This window comes from Drosophila mojavensis, unplaced genomic scaffold, assembly GCF_018153725.1.
Source record: "Drosophila mojavensis isolate 15081-1352.22 unplaced genomic scaffold, ASM1815372v1 contig_231, whole genome shotgun sequence".
NCBI lineage: Eukaryota > Metazoa > Arthropoda > Insecta > Diptera > Drosophilidae > Drosophila > Drosophila mojavensis.
In genome coordinates, this window is record NW_025318772.1 from 2,639,263 (window position 1) to 2,657,342 (window position 18,080).

The following is an 18,080-nucleotide window of genomic DNA, read 5'->3' on the forward strand; positions in this document are numbered from 1 at the left end:
AAGGTGAGAGAGAAAGATGACAGGGCCAAGATATCGGGAAAACAAATTCTTTTGTTGAATGTCTGAAGACTATTCTCAAGTCAAAAGGGAGCTAATGTCGGAACCAAGTTAGCTGTGTCTTTACTTTGACTATTTATATGCAAATAGTAAAAGTATAGAATCTTAATTACTTTGTGTAAAGAATCCTTCCTTACTTTGAAATAACTATTAATCGGGTTTCAAATAGACCTTTTTAGCTTAGCTCCCCTTATTCACTTAGCAGCCAACTTAATGCTAATTGGCGTTGCCAGATCTTGAACACACACAGCCTACGATTCTTTCAGCATAAGTCAAACATGAAAACTATTGGGAAACAACGAAAATCGATAAATATATAAGATCTCAAAGCAGATTGACAGGCATCACATGACAGTTGCAGCAGGCACTCAATGGCATACAGTAGCTGGAAGTGCACTCGGCAATTAGGTCCGTTTTTTATCGGCACCATCTTGACAGTGTCCTGTCAGAAGTTGTAATGCGTTTTGCTGTGCCTCAATTGCAACAGATTTGACCGATCTATAATTTCTGCTCATGTTGAATGGGAATTGACAGACGGTTAATGGCGCCGAATGAGGCGGGCTGAGGGACTTGGACAATAGGCAAAAGAGGCAGCGGCAGTGGCAGCGGCAGCGGCAATTTAACACCCCGCTGAGCAGTGGCTGCTCACAGCTAACAGCCGCTAAGGGCTTGAACCAAGGGCAGAGCGGGACTGGGCGGGGCAGCGAGATTTGCGATAAAAAATGATTGCACATGCGAGTGTTTTGCCTCGAAATTGCAACATTTGCGGCATGAAAATGCCGCACAAGCCAAAAGAAAACCCAACACATGCCCAACAATGAGAAGTGGCTGAGTGGGAGGAGGTGGATGGTGGAGAATGGAGTGAGTGGTGGAGGGCGAGGAGGGTGTGAGCCAACTCTCGCCAGCCTAGCGACGACCCAGATTTGCCTTGCCGCCCAGTTTAGCCGGGTTATCAGTGGCCTCGAACATAAATCACTGTCAAGTGTCATTCGCTCGCGTCGTCGCTGGCTGCCATGCACTGAGAGAAAATGCTCGGTGTATACTTCAAATTAGGTAAGCCACGTATTAGCCTGCGCAATTCTTAAACTGATCTCGAGAACCTGTTCTTTCTAAGAAACGTAGGACTCCACTTGAATGCGTTTCGCATCTTTGTTCAAGACATTACACTCAAAGAATAGACACAGTAGATAGTAATATAAAACAAGATTTTAAAGAAGTATGGCTATTTAAAGAATTTTATTTTGAACCCGATATCTAATATGTAATGTGTGTGTGCATTCTGGGCAACATTAATGCACTTGGAGAAAAATGGGTAAGCTAGTATTTTTATTGCAAAAATTAACTCGATTATGCAGTACTTTAACACAGGGTATAACAAAAAAGAAAATTTCAGTATTATTTTTTAAAAGTTCCTAAAATATGTCAAGTACTTCAATTTTATTGCCAGATATTTTTATTAGATTATCAGATAGTATTGTATGTACTTCAATTAAATAAATATTTTTATAATTTTTGATTTCAAGTTTCCTTATTAAGACAAATACTTTTTTAAATCTGTTTGTCAGCTTGAAGTATAAAATATTGGATATATTCGTTCTATTTATGTATGTCTTGTTGAGTAAGTATACCAGATAGGTTCTATAAGTATCCTTACGCATGAAACATACACCTAAGGGATGCAAATAAAACAGTTGAGATTAGTTTTAGTAAATCTTTGATGCATATTTCAATAATCTAACTCTGTTCTTTTACTCTACATATTTCTCCAAGTGTAGCTGCAGTAGTTGGTATATGCTTTATTTTAGCTACTTCGACAGCGTTTTAGTATAAGTCTTTTCATACACACACACGCACACACACATGTGCATAGAGCTATCAGCTTACCACGATACATGTGCATGTGTGTGTGTGTGTGTCAGCGAGTCAAAAGGTGCATCAGCGGAAACTGCAGAAGCAGCAGCAGCAGCCACTCAACCCCAGCTCCAAAACAATAACAACAACAACAGCAAGGATAGCCTGAAAAAGTTGCTAATTAAACTTTTTGCTTGGCGGCTGCTGCTGCTGCTGAGCTTTGGCCCTAACGGGCATCAGGTCGGGCATTTGCCATTGCAGCGAAAGTGTTGCATGTCGAGCAGTCGCCAATCACGGTGTTCACAGTACCAGCTACACACATAACCTATGCCTCCTCTCTCCCTCTCTCGCTCACTCACTATCTCCTCGTCTCCTCTGCTGTGTTCCACATATTCGTTACGCTTTGGCTGGCATTTCGATGTGCTGTCAATGCAATCGCAAGTGAATCCAGCCACAAGTATCACTTTGTCCGCGTGCCGTGTGCTCACTGTACCGTTCCATGCATCCCCTGCAGATCCAGCTGCATTACTCCATACCCATATACCCTCTATATATGTATATCTATTGCTATCTACGCTCTCAGCCGTCTGGCTTCTTGGCATGCTTAATTTCCGCTATTGTTCATAATTTTTATTGCGCTTGTTGCGAATTAGTTTCGGTTACGCCTGATGCCAACACCCCGCTAGCCGACCATCTCTCGCCCCTCGCCCTCTCTGCTCACCCTTAATAGCTAGCAATCAGCCCTTGGTCTGGCCTCATTGCAATTTTTTGCAATTTAAAATTTGTTGCCATAATTGACGGCGTCTTCAGTTAGGGGTTGACTTTTTGTCCGTCGACTTGGCCTACAGGGGCGTTGACAGCGGTTACAACTGCTACTCCAACAACAGCAACAACAACAACAGCAACATGTCTGTTTAACATGACTGCCAACAAGCGATTGGCCATGGGCTTAGGGGGCGAGGGCTGCTGCAGCGTTTAACAGCGCTGACGATGGGTGTAAAACACATTTCAGTTTAAATGTTTGCAGCTCATTGCAATTAAATTGTGGCAGAGGTAGGGCTACAGTGCACTATGGTCAAAAAGTCTGATATTTTGGCATAAAGTCATTTTTTTTTATGTATTCATAACTGAAAATTTAACTTATTTCTTGATTATAGACACATTAGATAAGAAAAAAACGTTTTAAAAAAATTTTTCAAATTAGTCATTTAAATTTAACGCGCAACTAAAGTCAGCTGTTTCAATGCAAGCTTAAATTATCGGTATGCAACGTTAAAATTTATTAAGCTTTGTCATTGTTTTGAGCGTGATTGTTTAAAGAAAAAGAATATTTTAATCATGGAAAGTAAAAGCACACGTATTTAAAATTAATGTTCAGTGTTAGTTTGTCAAGATTGTGAATGTTTAGCTGTGTATGTGCAATTGTTGTTGGTGAAATTTAACAAACAGAGCCGTGTTTCGTGGTGTATTACTTGTTCTGAGCGCGCTTGAGCGCGCAACTAAAAACGACATGTTCAAGATTAATGTTTATATATTCGGAATTAATAAGTTTCCTCTGCCCCTTTTTGTTCCTTTTTGAATAAATTAACATGTTGCAGCCAAATATGAGTTTCGGCGCTTAACGTTGCTGGAAGTTTGGGACAACAACAAGCGCGATGATAGTGCACTTATCATATGGGTAATGGGAAAAGTAAAGAAATCTGATCTCAGTGCTGCTCAGGTGGATATATTTACTGAAAAAATCAGGATTTTTCTGAATCACGTCAAAAAATATTTGCCGCAGTGCAATCGAATGTTGCAAAGATTTAAGGCAACAGAGCTTCTGGAAACCACAAATTTTTATTCAGGAAACTTTGCACCAAGACCTGAAAGTCTTCAATATGGCGCGAGTCCATTGCATGCCTGGATTCTTTTTTTTGAATTCGTCCTAAATGTGTCATATAGGCTCGAAATTCGAAAGTGGCATATTAAGCAGGCTGACAAAATGGAAGTAATGTCTCGAAAAAAGAATATTCAAGACATGATGTGGAAACAAATGGGTCTCCATATAAACATGCCCAAGCAAAACGGTAGTGGCAATAGTAATGACGGAAACACAGCCAGAAGAGCCTTCTCTAATACCCTTTTGTTTTCATCAGTAACAAACTTTGATCAAGCCCTTCTACACAATTTCTTTTTTATTTTGATTACCATTTCGTCTCACTATTCTGTAGATGTTGACAAATCTAAGGAATTTTGTAAGAGCACATTTTCAATGTACTTAAGTATATATCCTTGGTACCCAATGTCTCCGACTGTCCACAAAATATTAGTACACAGCTGGCAAATTATGAACTCATCCTTAGTTCCGGTTGGATGTTTAGGTGAAAATGCTTCAGAAGCTCGGAACAAATATTACAAAAGTGACAGAAAATCACATGCAAGAAAAAATAGCCGACTAAACACCATGGCTGATGTGTTTTATAGAGCAATGGATTCATCAGATCCGCAAAATAAAAAGAATATGTCTGAATAAAAGACAAAATCGAATTAAAAAGAAAAATCTTCCACAAGATGTCATATATCTTCTAAAGGCAGTATCTCCGCCGACCCAGAAAACTATTAATTCCGATCCGGAAAATTCAGATTCGGATTCTAATTTAGATCACGAATCTGACTGACTGACAACGAGGAAGAATAAAAAAATGTATTAAAAAAAAAATTTTTAATAAAATTTTTTAATGTACTAGGGCAGGTGGGTGAAGACATGGGCCAATTAAAAAAAAAAAAAATCCGAAATTCTATAAAAATTTAGCAAAAATATGTACCAAATTTCAAGGCTCTAACATTAAAATTGGACTTTATGCCAAAAAAATCCGACTTTCTGACCATAGTGCAGTGGTTGGGTAAGGAGAAGGAGGGGGAGGATGGGATTGGTATTTGTGATCGCCATCAAACAGTTAGCATTAATCTAACAAGTGTTTGGCCATGTTAAATATTGCTTGATTAGCAACAGCTATAGAAGTCAAGTGCTGAACACAAATCTGTTTAGTGCTCAGTCAACGTAAGTGAGCTGTTAAGAAAGTCAAAAATAGCAGCAACTTTGCTGGCAAATAAATATTGCTACATATCTGTTAAATACCTATCTAGTTTACAGAGCAATGTAAAGTCAATTGAATTTTATTCTACCCCAAGACAATTCGAAGTTTCCAATATTAACATAACATAGCATGTCATGGCATGACATAGCATTTTAGCTTAGTTACATATGTACGACGGGGGAAAGTGTACGGCCAATAGCATTTGCTGTTACTTCACTTCGAAATTCGAATCACTGTTAGCGTTCCGCTATCTGTTATAACATTCTAGCTACGTCCTACTGTACTGTATAAAGGGGCAAGTGTACTGCCAATAGCATCTGCTGTTAACTTCGCATCGAAATTCGAGTTGCTGTTAGCTTTCGGCTTTCTGTTATATCATTCGTCCTGCTATACTTTATGAGGGGGCAAGTGTGCTGCCAATAACAATGGCTGTTAACTTTCCTTCGAAATTCGAATTGCTGTTAGCGTTTCGCAGTCTGTTCCCCAGTCGAACTACTATGTTATCTTTAGCATTGAAAGTAAACTGTTCTGTTCAAGGGGTAGTTTTTTGAGCTGTTAGCAGCAACAGCTGTTAACTATGCTCTCTGTTGGCAGCGAGTGTAAAATGTGAAGGGGAATTTTCGTTTTCAACAGAGTCGAACAGCGCCTGCTTGTATGCATATTTCCTTTTTATGCGACTTTCGCAGTTTGCAGTACAGTTACAGCAGCTGATAGAACTATGCTAATGGACTGTTTTGGCAGGACGAGCTTGTTTGCTTGTTAACTTCTTATTTGATTTTCGAAATGTTAACCCAGCATAGTTTCCTTGTTGCTGTTAAAAACATTTGCTTTGGGATTAGGCTTGTTATGTTAGTCAAAAATCGTTTTATCTTCTGTTGAGTTTAGCATTGCGGTTCAGCCTTTAGAACGCTCTTAACAAGTATTTGCGCCATGACAACAGGTGTGCAGTATGATATGAGCTGTTATTAACTGAAATATTTTTTAATAAGTTTTAATATATTTTTTTTGTTAATTGAAGTTCCTGTTGAATATATAATATATGGACATTAAAAATATATATGGCAAATATTTGCATCACTTACTTTAAAAAAAGTAATAATAATAAAATCGCGATTAATATAATTAAATTTAATCTAATCGTTTTATCTTTTATTTTTATAACACTTTAAGTTTATTTAATACTTTCTACACCAATAGAATACTTGCTGAACGCCATTCCAATTTCAATTGGACCGCTCTCGTTGGTTTCGTAGGTCGTGAGCAAAGAGAAGGACAACCTCTTATCAGTTGTTGGCTTATCAGCAGCATTTGTAGACGCTGCGTGGGGTGAGTTTCGGAGTGCCCATTTGACTCTCTTATTGGCGACCGAAATGTCCAAGGCATTACCCGAACGGCTAACGCCAGCCACTTCGGCTGCGCGTGGTGGGTTGACTGCCGAGCACTTCGGCAACGGCGACACGAAGCGGCGCGTCGCTGCCCGCTGATTGAGTTGAGAATTTATTGGCGCAAAAAACGAAGAAGCTTCAGTCTCGTGTTTGTTGTGCGCTCGTAAGGATGTGTCCGCAGCCGCTGACGGACCTCGTGCGTTCGCGTCGCGTGTGCGCGCGTTCCCAACGCTGAACGCTTCAGCCGTGTTTCAATCGCTTTTCCATGCCAACAAATTAAACACAAAAGGAAATTGAAAAAATAAAATAAAATAAATAAGAAGAAAATTAAAATATTCTGAAAAACGCCAAAGGCGAGTGTTGAAATAATAAAAGTCAAGTGTGTAATTAATGTTTTATTTAGTGTTCCGTTCGTGTGGCAGCCACCGGCTGCAGCAAGCGGCAGCAGCCCAATAAGCGGCCAACAAGTGCAACAACAGCCAACAACGAAAAGGTGCCTACAACTGACCCACAATTTGCACTAAAACATAACTCACTGCACCGCACCTACAGCCCCCCAACAACCCAACAACCCAACCCCTCAACCACCTAATTCCACCATTTGCACATACCGCAACCCTTCGGGGCATGCCACACTTTTGAGGCATGCAAATTTTTGGCGTTGCATATTCCTGTACACAATCAAATTTCTTTTCGGGGCCTCGCCGCAAATGCAAATAATTTCGCATTTATGCAAAGCGCCCAAAGCGTTTCGCGCCACGCCCCCTTTGGCATTTGACGCCTAAACTTGAATGAAAGTTGATGCTCAAAACAAAAGAGAATTGCAACTAGATCTGAGCTTAAATGGATCTTACACCAAAAAAGTTTGGAATATTTTTTTTTTTTTTATATCTGAATAGTAAACCAAAAATGAGGAAAAAGGCAAATTATTTTAAGTTACGAAAATCTTATTTTAAAATTTATGCAAAAAACTAAAGAAAACATCTTAAGGAAATTTAATATAAAATACATAAATATAAAATGTAATAATAAAAAAAAATAATAATATTAAACAAAGCTTAAAAAAACACAAATAATATAATTTAGAATTAAAAAAAAAAAGTAATAATAAAAAATTTTAGTAAAATTTGCACAAAGCTTAAGAAAATTTTTGGCTTTGGGCCACAAAATCTTACAATCAAATTAATTATTTAAAACGGGGAAAAAAAAACTTTGGACATATTTTTCTTTTTAGCTTAAGTTAAAAGTTCTAAACTTGATAAAGCCCTGCCACGCCCAGCAGCGTGAACGCCTTTCAATTAATTAGTTTAATTAGTGTGGGCTGTTGGCGCTTTTGCTTAACCGAAAGAATTGTTTTGGCATTTGCAAAACGACTTTGAAAACTTTCGCAAAAGGCGCTCAGGCCGAATTCTAATGGCAAACCTTAACGCACAAGCACACACACACACGCACACGCACACACAATGAGTCGAAAAAGGACCTCGATCAACGTTTCATGTGCCATTTAACAAACACTAAGCGAACCCTTTGCGACCATTTTTCTTAATTTCATTCGCTTCTTCTCGGCAATGGCAACAGCAGCTCAGTCAATTGCTCTAAATATTTGAATACCCTGCAAATGGGCATATGCGTGCGGATGTGCAAGTTGTAACAAGTGCATGTAGAGTGAAAGAGTGGGCGAGAGCTGACAGAGTAGAGCGAGAGAGACAGTTAATGTGGGCTTCCGTCAGTCGGGCAATCGGTATAAAAATTATATAAATCGATTGTATATGATATATATCGAATGAGTCTAATATCGACAGCTTAACTCGGATCTACCTACTCAGGCAACGATAGCTATAAATCTCTCCTCTCTCTCTTAAAATTACTGCTATATAGGCATCACATTTGCATACCCCATCGGCTGCTTTTCTAGGGTATGAAATGTTCGTCATGTGCGTTTTTTAATGTTGCTCATTGGCCAGTTGTTTTTTTTTTTTTATGCTTGGCCATTTCGTTTTGGGGGCAATAAAAGCCGCCAGCGACTTAAGACATTTCGTGGCTCTAAATGGCAGCAGGAGGCATGCGGCTTGGGGCATGTGGGCTGGGGGCTTGTGGCAGGCTCTGTGCGGCAGCCAGTGAAAGCAAACTAAAAGAAAATTTATTTACTTTGCCACTGAATTTGCGCTGATTTCGTGTTGTTGTTTTTGCTGCTGCTGCTGCGGCTGCTGCTGTTGTTGTTGTTGTTGTTGTTGTTGTTGCCACTGACCGTTGCCCCAATGGCCTGCTGCTCGATTGCCTCATTTGTTGTTTGCCCCACTCAACAGCAACAACAACAGCAGCAAGAAAAGTGGGCAACAGCAAAAAATGTTTGTCAACAAACGCAGCCAAGCACAAAAATAATATTAAAAAAAAAAAAAACTAAGTTGAAGGCAAAGCCAAAGATGCCACACACACACATCTCTCTCTCTCTCTCTCTGTCTCTCTCGCTCTCTGTGTAGGGCATATTTTTGGCTCAAGTGTGCCACGTCCGGCGCACAACTATGAGTATTTTAAAATTTGTGGCACGTGCCCCAAATAGCAAACATCAGCAAATAATAAATTCATTGTAAGCCAACGCACGGCGCTGCCTGTACTTGAGCAGCGGCCAAGTACGAGCCAAAGGGGCATGCGGCATGCAGCATGTGGCATGTGGCATGCGGCATCTGGTATGGAGCATGTACCAGAGATGAGTGGTTGACCGGCTGTGCAACCAAATTAGCTGCTTTACTTTCTTTTCTGCTCATTTCTATTCGTTCTCCTTCTCCTTCGACTCCTCCTACTCCTCCTCCTTCTCCTTCGCCTCTTCTTTCATTTATTTTGTTGGGCAGCTAAGCTCGGTTTACGGCACGCTTAGCCATTAGGTTTGTGTGAGTGGCATGCAACAACTGTAGCGCAGACAAATACCAAAAACTACATGCCGCATCTTGCGGCACAGGCGGCCATTGTGGCCTGCACTTGCAGCAATTACAATTGCATTTGTGTGCGTGTGTGCATTTTCTTTCTCCTTATGTGGCAACACCTGCTGCGGCTGCGGCTGCGGCTGCTTCGATACTTGAGAAAAGCTGCAGCTCCAGCTGCACTTGAGCTGCGTGTTGCTATTCATTGTGCAACGTGTGGCATCATAAGCTGCAGTCAGCGCTGCAGCAGCTACAGACAAATGCTTGCAACATAACGTTGACACGCGGCTTTTGTTGCTCGCCTTTGAATTTCAGTGGCTCTTGTAGTCTTCTGTAACAGTGTGTGTATCAGTGTGTGTGTGTGTGTGTGTGTGCGTGCAACCTGTGTAATTTTCATTGGAATTAAGTTTGTTTCTCAGCAATCAAAATTCTTGATGAATTATTTTTAGCGAAAGTAATTTTTTTTTTTTTTTTTTTTTTTGTCTAACATTTTAGCTGCAAGAGAAAAATGTTTTAAATTATTGTTAAAATATAGATAAAAATAATACATCTATAAAACTGTGTTTCAAAACTGTTTCAGAAAAACGGTTAATGTGAGTGAAAATAAGTGAAATTTGTTTGTTGAATAACAATATAGAAAAAAATATTTAAGAAAATCATACAAGAGTATTTAAAAGGCAGTAAAATATACGTTTGAAAAAAAAATATATATATATATTTATATATATAGGAGTTTTTATTATTCTCTGTAAATCACATTTTAATAAATACCAAATGGGAGTAAAAATAAATGAAAATAGAAAATTCCAAGAAATTGCGAATACAAAATAAATAGTTCAATATATTCTAATAGTGAAATGTTACCAGTAAAAATAATATCAAATGAAATAGAATGTAAATTTAAAGAGGAGAAATCTATTTTATTTATTTTCCAAAGAAAATTAATAGGGAATGTTATGCTGTCAAATGATTTAAAGACTATTTGCTTTTGCTTAAAAATATATTTTAGATATATTTTCAACTGAAATCATTTTAAATTTATTAAAGCGATGACAATATTTATTTATTTATTTATTTATTTATTTATTTTTTTTTTTTCAGCTTTTGTATATTTTTGAGACTAGATATAAAGACTAAATTATATCAGATCTTTTCGTGTGTTTTTTTTTTTTTTTTGTTATGTCTATATGAAAAAATTTTAAATATGGTTATTATTTCATTTGAAAATTTGGCACTTAAAAAAATGCAATTTAGTATATTTATATAAAAGTATTGCCTATTAATTGAATATGAAAATGAATTTTGTCTTATAGTTTCTTAATATAAAATTTTTGTTTTCATTAATGGAATATGATTTTCTTATTTTTAAGATATTTTCTGAACCAGATCACTGATATATTTTAAAAATAATTTGTTTCATAAATCAAAGCAGATTTGCTAGAGTAATTTTGTATGAAAATAATTTTCAATATAAAATATGACAAATTTTTAAAATATGACTTCAACCACCAAGCCAATTGAAATAACTATATTATTTTATTTAATTTTTTATTTTCACATTTACTTTATATTTCTTGCAAATCAACGTAAATCATTATAAAGAATTCTTGGTCTGTGCTGTGCCCTTTGGCCAATTCTTCTTCTTCTTCTTTACCTAGCTCTAATTATCGCTCTTGTGCAGCTGAAGCGGAAAGGGATAAAAACTTCACTATTTATTCGCGTGCATTTGCGACATGTCAAAGCTTTTCATTTATATCAGATGCTTATTCGCAGCAAATTTATTCTCTTCTTCTTCCTCTTCTTTTTTTTTTGCATTATTTATTTATGCAACTTCATTGCGCCGCGCCCCGCTCAGCTTTCACTTTGCTTCTTCCTCCATTTCCGCTGGCTTAATTCATTTTTTATTTCAACGTAAATAAGCAGTAAATTACAAGCTGCAACAGCAACAGTTGTTGCTCTCCCAGTTGTTGCCGTTGCTGTTGCTGCTTGTCCTTTGCATATTTCGTGTAATATTGTTGCTTACTTTATGTAGCCGAGTCCTTGCCGCTAGCTCAGCCATATTTCTGCTTGCCCCGCCCAGCACCTACACCTGCCCCTGCCCATGCCCCTGCACCTGCCCAGTGGCAAGTGTCAGCTGCCTGCCGTTAGCCCCATCTGCTCGTTGCTATTCATTAACAACCTGCGCAATTTAAGTTCAAGTTCTGTCAGCTCCAACAGTAGCATTCGGTTGCATTTTTCTACACTGCGCGAAACGCTGTTTCGTTTTGTCATAACTGCAAATCGGCTAGTGACATCTGAACTATTTACTCGGGGATTTCTTGTCCACTTGCTCGGCCCTGCCCCGCCTCACCAAGTCTAAACTCCGGCTGTCAACCCTTCAGCAGTTACTTTTGTGGAATAGAAAGAAAATGCTGAACTGAAATGTTCGCTGGCAGTTTAATTGCTTTGCTTTGCTGCATCGACAACTGCTCATTAGCTGGGCCAAAAGAGTGCGGCTGGAGTGAGGGGGAGGCTAACTTGTTGAGTTGGTCAGCAGCAGTTGGCAACCACTTGATGAGGCTCGAGCTGGCCCCAAGTCGTTAAGGTGCTTAGCGCTAGGCGACTCCAGGCAAGACACTCCACCCTGAGAGTCCACTGCGAGGCTAACAGCTAACGGCAAACGGCAACGCAACTGTAAATGTTACTATTAGCCATTAGTGGGCTTCAGCGTCTTTGTTTGGATTAGACGGCGTCTACGCTCGTTAAGTGTCAGGTGCTTACGCAGCGCCTACTCCCAGTCAAAGACACGGGCCGTCTATATAGTGATTATATGTATATAACGATTATATGTCTGCCATACATATTTCATTTAAAAGCATAGTCAATCGTGAGACAGCAACGTTATAATTATAGTGAACGGTAAAGAAATGTGTCCCTGATGTGTGCTGTTCGATGAATTTTACTATAACTTAAAGGTGTTTACTGGCAAGTGAGCAAAACTTGAGTTGAACAGAGGAGAAAAGAATGGAATAGAATGTGCTCTACAATAGAATAATATATAATATAATACAATGAGATGAAAGCTTAACCTGATTGTGCATGTTTTATTACAATAAATTGTTGGCATTCAAAGCGTCCTACAAATCAGAGAAACATTTGAACAAGTTTCTGAGCAACTCGAAATTCTCGGCTTTTATTTCCAAGAACTCGCCCCCGTAGAATCCTGAGTTGTTTATACACAATGAAGTGCACTGGGAGTCGAGCCCCACTTACGGATTTCTGGCTCTCTTGACTTCTCAGTATCAAATCAATTAATGATTAAATTTAGAATTTATTCAGAAATACTGAAAATCAAATAAAACAAAAAAGGCACAGAAAATATGTAAAATTCATTGGAAGTTCATTTAATTTAATAATTAATAGGGATTTTGTTGTTATTTATTTATTTATTTATTTATTAATATATTTATTTATTTATTTATTTATTTATTTATTTATTCATTCATTCATTCATTTATTTATTTTTTTATTTATTTATATGGGACACTTTATTTTTAATCAATTTATTGCAAAAGTTACAGCTCACTTAATTTTTGTGTGTGTATGTGTTTTTTTTTATAAACATTTTTTGTTAATAAATGTGTAATTAAAAATTTTTTAAATTCATTTTATATATTTGAATTTTATATCTTTTAGTTCATTTATTTTTTAGCCACTTAAAAACAGTTTGTCTATCAATTTACTATGTTAAAAATTCCATCTTACTCATTTCTTTGCTTTTTGCATAGAGCATTTCTTTCGCATGCCTATAGAGACAATAAAAATTCCAAGTCAAGTTAATAATACTGTTAAGCCTAACAGCTTATTTATTTTAAAAATAATGTAAACACTGAAGCAGAAATAATTCTTTGTCCATTCAGTTGGCAAATGTGTTGAACGCAATAATCTCTGCTTTCGAGCTTAAGTCCTGCTCTTGATTCTCTGTAACTAACAACATTTTAATGACGTTCAACAGGGCAAATAAATGTTGAGCGGGATTCACACTGAATTCGCAAAAAAAAAAAAAAAAAAAAAAAAAAAAAAGAAGAGAGATAATAGAAACTAAAAAGTCAGGTGGAAAACAAAACATTTGAATAACCTTTATTGCAGCTGCACACAAATGGGGTTTGCTGCCACAGAGTGAGGGGCTTGCATTTTTGTGGAGCAATTGTTAGCCGAACATAAATGTGTGCACAGGGGTGTGCCAGCAGTGGGAGTTGGATTTCACAATTTTACTCTATGCACACTTGTGCATGTTCCTGGCAGATTCAAGTCCAAAATAATATACGCATAGCCACAAAAACTTATTTACCCGAAAATGTTTTTATGTTCCATGTGCGGACAGTCAGATGTGTAGCTACGTCTATAAACATACATATATATATTAACACACAATATATATTGTATATGCAATGAGAGAAATGTAAGAAAAAACTTTAATTACCAGCTTCGTGCAGACAGCAACAGCAGCCCGAACAGAACTGAGAGCAACAAAAGTGAAAAGGGAGAATATGTAGTAATAACACATAAATCAACGTGTGGAACAACAATTTGTTTATCCCAAAAACTTGCTGCATTTTCATTTGAAAGCCAAACGGGCTGCAATATGAAATTTTCTATATGAAAGTGTTTTATTTTAAAGGCACAGGCAAAGGAAACTTGTTGGCAAATATTAAAAGTAAATTCGAGTTGTGGACTCTACAACAGGAAAAGCAAAATGAACATGTAAATTATATTCTGCAAATACCAATAAAAATAGCAAATATATTTCAGGTTTTCTTTCAATGATTGATAGTTAGTTTAGATAAAAACAGATATTTGAAAACCTGCAATGCTAACAGTTCATCAGAGTAACAAGACAAAAGATGCATCAAAAGTTGGTAACAAAGTCTACTGAATATAAAGGTTCTTCAAATGGGCTTATAGATAACAAGCTTATATTGTGTGTGCATGAAACCTTTGTTAGTTCAAAATAATTACCTTGTATACGAGTGCAGCCCTGGCGCATGTAAATATACATATATTTCTATTAAAGTGTTTTTATATATACAAATAAATATATACAAATATTTGTATATATAGTTTTTATTTTAATATTTGTTATGCTGTCGAGCTACAACCATATTTAAAAAACTTACATTTTTTCAAGAGTTGATATATTCAATAAAAAATATTTGCCAACAAAAAAGTTCTCGTAAGCTTTAATTATTCAACAGAGTTAAGAGTTTTGATTAAAAGTTAAAAAGCACAATTTTACAAATAATGATTAAAACACTTGAAACTGTTTGTGTTTTTCTTTGCAGTTAAGTTGAGAGAGAAATGAGTTGTGTGTGCCTGCATAAGAATCCAATTTTTGTTAGCTACTTTATAGTTTAATATAATTATGCATAGACAGCTCATTGCCGTTAACTAAATAAAGTAGAAATGAAATTTGTGACACATGTTTTTAATATTTTATTTTATTTATATTTTAATATAAAATATTACTGCAATTTTTCAGGCAAACTTTAACAATTAATTCGACTAGTCAGATTAGATTAGATTCGTATACCCTCTTCCACATTCTTTGTCTTTGCAAGCCAATTAATAGTTTATAGATTTTTAAAATATTTTATATAGTAGCTCTTCTCTCTATATATATAGAAGTATGGGAAACGCTTGTCAGTGCTTAAGCTAGAAGCTCTTAGCTGGCCTGGAGGTTGAGCATTGGGGTTGCCCTAAAAAAAAACTTTGAGCTGAATTGAAGTTGAGGTGAAATCTTTATTAATTAAATTGATCGCAAAAGTGGGATGCTGCAGCAGCTCCTGTATCAATGACAGCGTCTGTTGGCCTGCTCAGCCTTTGCGTTTTGGGGCATACGCAACATGCCACAAATGGGGGCAAAGAATTAAAAGGTGCAGCGAAAACTTTCGTTTCAGTTTTGTAACTGTGCAAACGTTAAAATGAAAGTTTTTAAAAGCAACCACAACATTTACGGCATGTGTGTATGAGAGAGAGAGAGAGAGATAGAGAGGTGATGTTGTTGCTGTTGTTGTTCAAGCTGTAGTTAAGCTTGTTGCTGGTGCTGCTGCTGTTGCTGCTAGCTGTGTAGCATGTTCCGCATCAAAGTGGCAGCTTTAAGGCGCTTACTGCTCAGTTTGCACTTTTTATAGTCAAAAGGCAACACGCCAAGTTGCAGCAGCAACAACAATTGCAAACAGCACCATTTGTTGCCACATGTTGTAACTGTTGTCGCATTAAATGTGCAACCCTCAGCTGCGGTTCAATGTTGCTGCTGCTGTTGTTGTTGTCGTTGTTGTTGCTGCTGCTGCTGCTGCTGTTGCGAATTTCACTTTTATGTTGGCGCATCCTACGCTGCTTTTATGCTGCTGTAGCCGCTGCAGCGCCGCACCACCTCGGCCCAGCTCCATTAGTTCACTGGGCACCACCAGCGGAGATTTCACTTCATTTTATGCTGTCAGACTTCCGAGTGCGCCGAGTTCTTGTTATAAAAAAGCCAAATTCATTTTGCACATATAACTTTTATAACCCACACATACACACACAGACCTCTCTCAATCTCACTCTCAGTCTCTCTATGTCTATGTGTGTGTGTTGTGTTTATGCTCCCTGCTGCTTCAACTTGACATCTCCTGGTTAATTCTGCAACCGCAGCTCGAAAATGACAGGCGCACACAGTTGGAAACTCGTTTTTTGTTGGCGCATTTGCAGTTCCCTTTGGGGCATTATTTATTGACGGCCAAAAGGGCTGCTAGCCCATTTTGCAAGCGAACGAATTCGAGCAGAAATTTGGCATTTTCATATATATATTTTTTATATGGAATTAGAAATTGGCTCGTGCATTCGAGAAGAAAAATCTGAAATGAACGTGTGTATATAATAGTCTCCTTTAAACTATTCGAGTCTCAGAAAACTATCCTGTGCATATACAGTACACTCTTTATTATTGTATAAAATCCTTACACATTACTCCTGTACTTAAATCCTTTCAATTCATTAAATTAGAGTGCGCAAATATTCCATGCCTCCATATTTACGCACATTGAAAGTCAACATGAATTTCTCTTAGTAGATAAATATAGCTTTCACTAATCAATTTCGAAAACATAAATAAAACTCTTGCAATCTTTTCAGCAGCTAATAATCAAATATTGGCACAATGAAAATAAACATTCTTTTCCATTTTACAGCTTCAATAAAATGATAACCTGAGGCTTCGACTCTGCATGTAAACAGTTTAAATTGAAAATTCAAAAGTATAAATAAAAAACTAGTAAAAACATTAAGCGAGGCAGAGAGAGAAGGAGACAGAGAGAGAGAGAAAGAGAAAGCGTAACAAGAGAAAGAGAGAGTAACAAATTGGCCAACGAAAGTAAACAAAAATATAATTCAATTGAATAACCCATGGGCGAAAACTAAAACCCATCCAAATACCATTAAAAATAAGAAAAAAAAATTTAAAAAAAAAAAAAAAAAATCACGCAACGTAAACCACCGCAAAGCATTTGCTTTCAGAAAGAGATAAATATATAGAAAAGGATACAAATTGAAACAGCAGCAACAGCCGCAAAAGCCACGCCCACAAAATGACGCTGCGCATATCGGTGAAATCGAGAAATCATCTTGGACTCATTATTTATGGCTTTGTCTGGCTGCTGATAACGACAACAACATCAACAATGCCATCCATCGAAGCTGGACGAATTTTCGGTGAGTTGAACAAAACACGATTTGCACTTCTTCTTCTTCTTCTTCAGTATTTCCATTTTCTTAGCCACATTTCTATCGGTCTCTGTTGGAAAATATTCCATGAGCTCTTTTTTCTTTCATTTTCATTTTCCACTTTTTCTTTGTGGCCTTTATTAATGCACACAGTTTCCAGCTAATGGAATTTTTAATGCAATGAAAACGCAATGTGGACACATTTCACAAATTGGCTAAAATAAGTGAGAGCTGCGCAAGAAATGCAAATTGACAACCCTTCAGCGTCTTCTTCGTGCGCCCATACCCTGCAAGCTTTCGAGTTTTTAGAGGGTATGCGGGGGTGTTTAGTGTAGATTAAAAATATATAAATATTAATGGAAAGATTCAAATTATATAAAGGCTGGAGTTTTAAAAGATTGAGGATTTGGATAGTATTAATATATAATTTATTTATATAATAAATTATATTTAAAAATTAAAATTGCATTATGTTTATATAGGTAATATTGCACTACTACTATACTATCCGAATGAAATTTTTTACATACTGGTTAATGTAACTCAAATTTCTTTCTACTAAAGCTAGCTTTATGTTAGATCTGTATATAACCAGAGGTTTTCATTGATAACAGTTAAGGTAATAATTGTCATTTTTTTTTAAATTTATTTATTTATTTTTTTAATATTCTTATTTTATTTTATTTATTTTTATTTTTTTATACCCTGAACCCATTGAAAATGGGAAATCAGGGTATAATGGTTTTGTGAAAAGTATGTAACAGGCAGAAGGAATCATCGCAGACCCCATAAAGTATATATATTCTTGATCAGGACGACGAGCTGAGTCGATATAGCCCTGTCCGTCTGTCCGTCCGTCCGTCCGTCCGTATGAGCAAAAGGATCTCAGAAGATATAAGAGCTAGAGAGCTGAAATTTGGCATGCATACTCGTGTATACCATAGGCAGTACGAGTTTGCTTTATTTTTTCGATAACTAATCCGATAACTTTTTTATCGAGAATAATCGGAAAATCGACTTGGTTTTTTCAGCCTAATTTGAACACTTTT

At 37.0% G+C, this 18,080-nt stretch overlaps 1 protein-coding gene and 1 long non-coding RNA gene across 4 annotated transcripts in view; both read left to right on the top strand.

The window, feature by feature from the left end:
* Window positions 1–6,414: 6,414 nt before the first annotated feature.
* LOC122757022 lies at window positions 6,415–16,583 on the top strand. The gene is made up of 2 exons (XR_006356915.1): window positions 6,415–6,866; window positions 16,500–16,583. It is a non-coding gene; the product is annotated as an uncharacterized LOC122757022 (long non-coding RNA).
* A 50-nt stretch (window positions 16,584–16,633) lies between these two features.
* Window positions 16,634–18,080, top strand: part of LOC6574734 (tyrosine-protein phosphatase 99A) — a 130,074-nt gene continuing 128,627 nt past the window's right edge. For all 3 annotated transcript variants that reach the window (XM_044008116.1, XM_044008117.1, XM_044008118.1), the window contains exon 1: window positions 16,634–17,019. In XM_044008116.1, coding sequence (XP_043864051.1) covers window positions 16,896–17,019 — 124 coding nt within the window. In that variant the 5' untranslated portion in view covers window positions 16,634–16,895. The remainder of the gene's footprint in view (window positions 17,020–18,080) is intronic.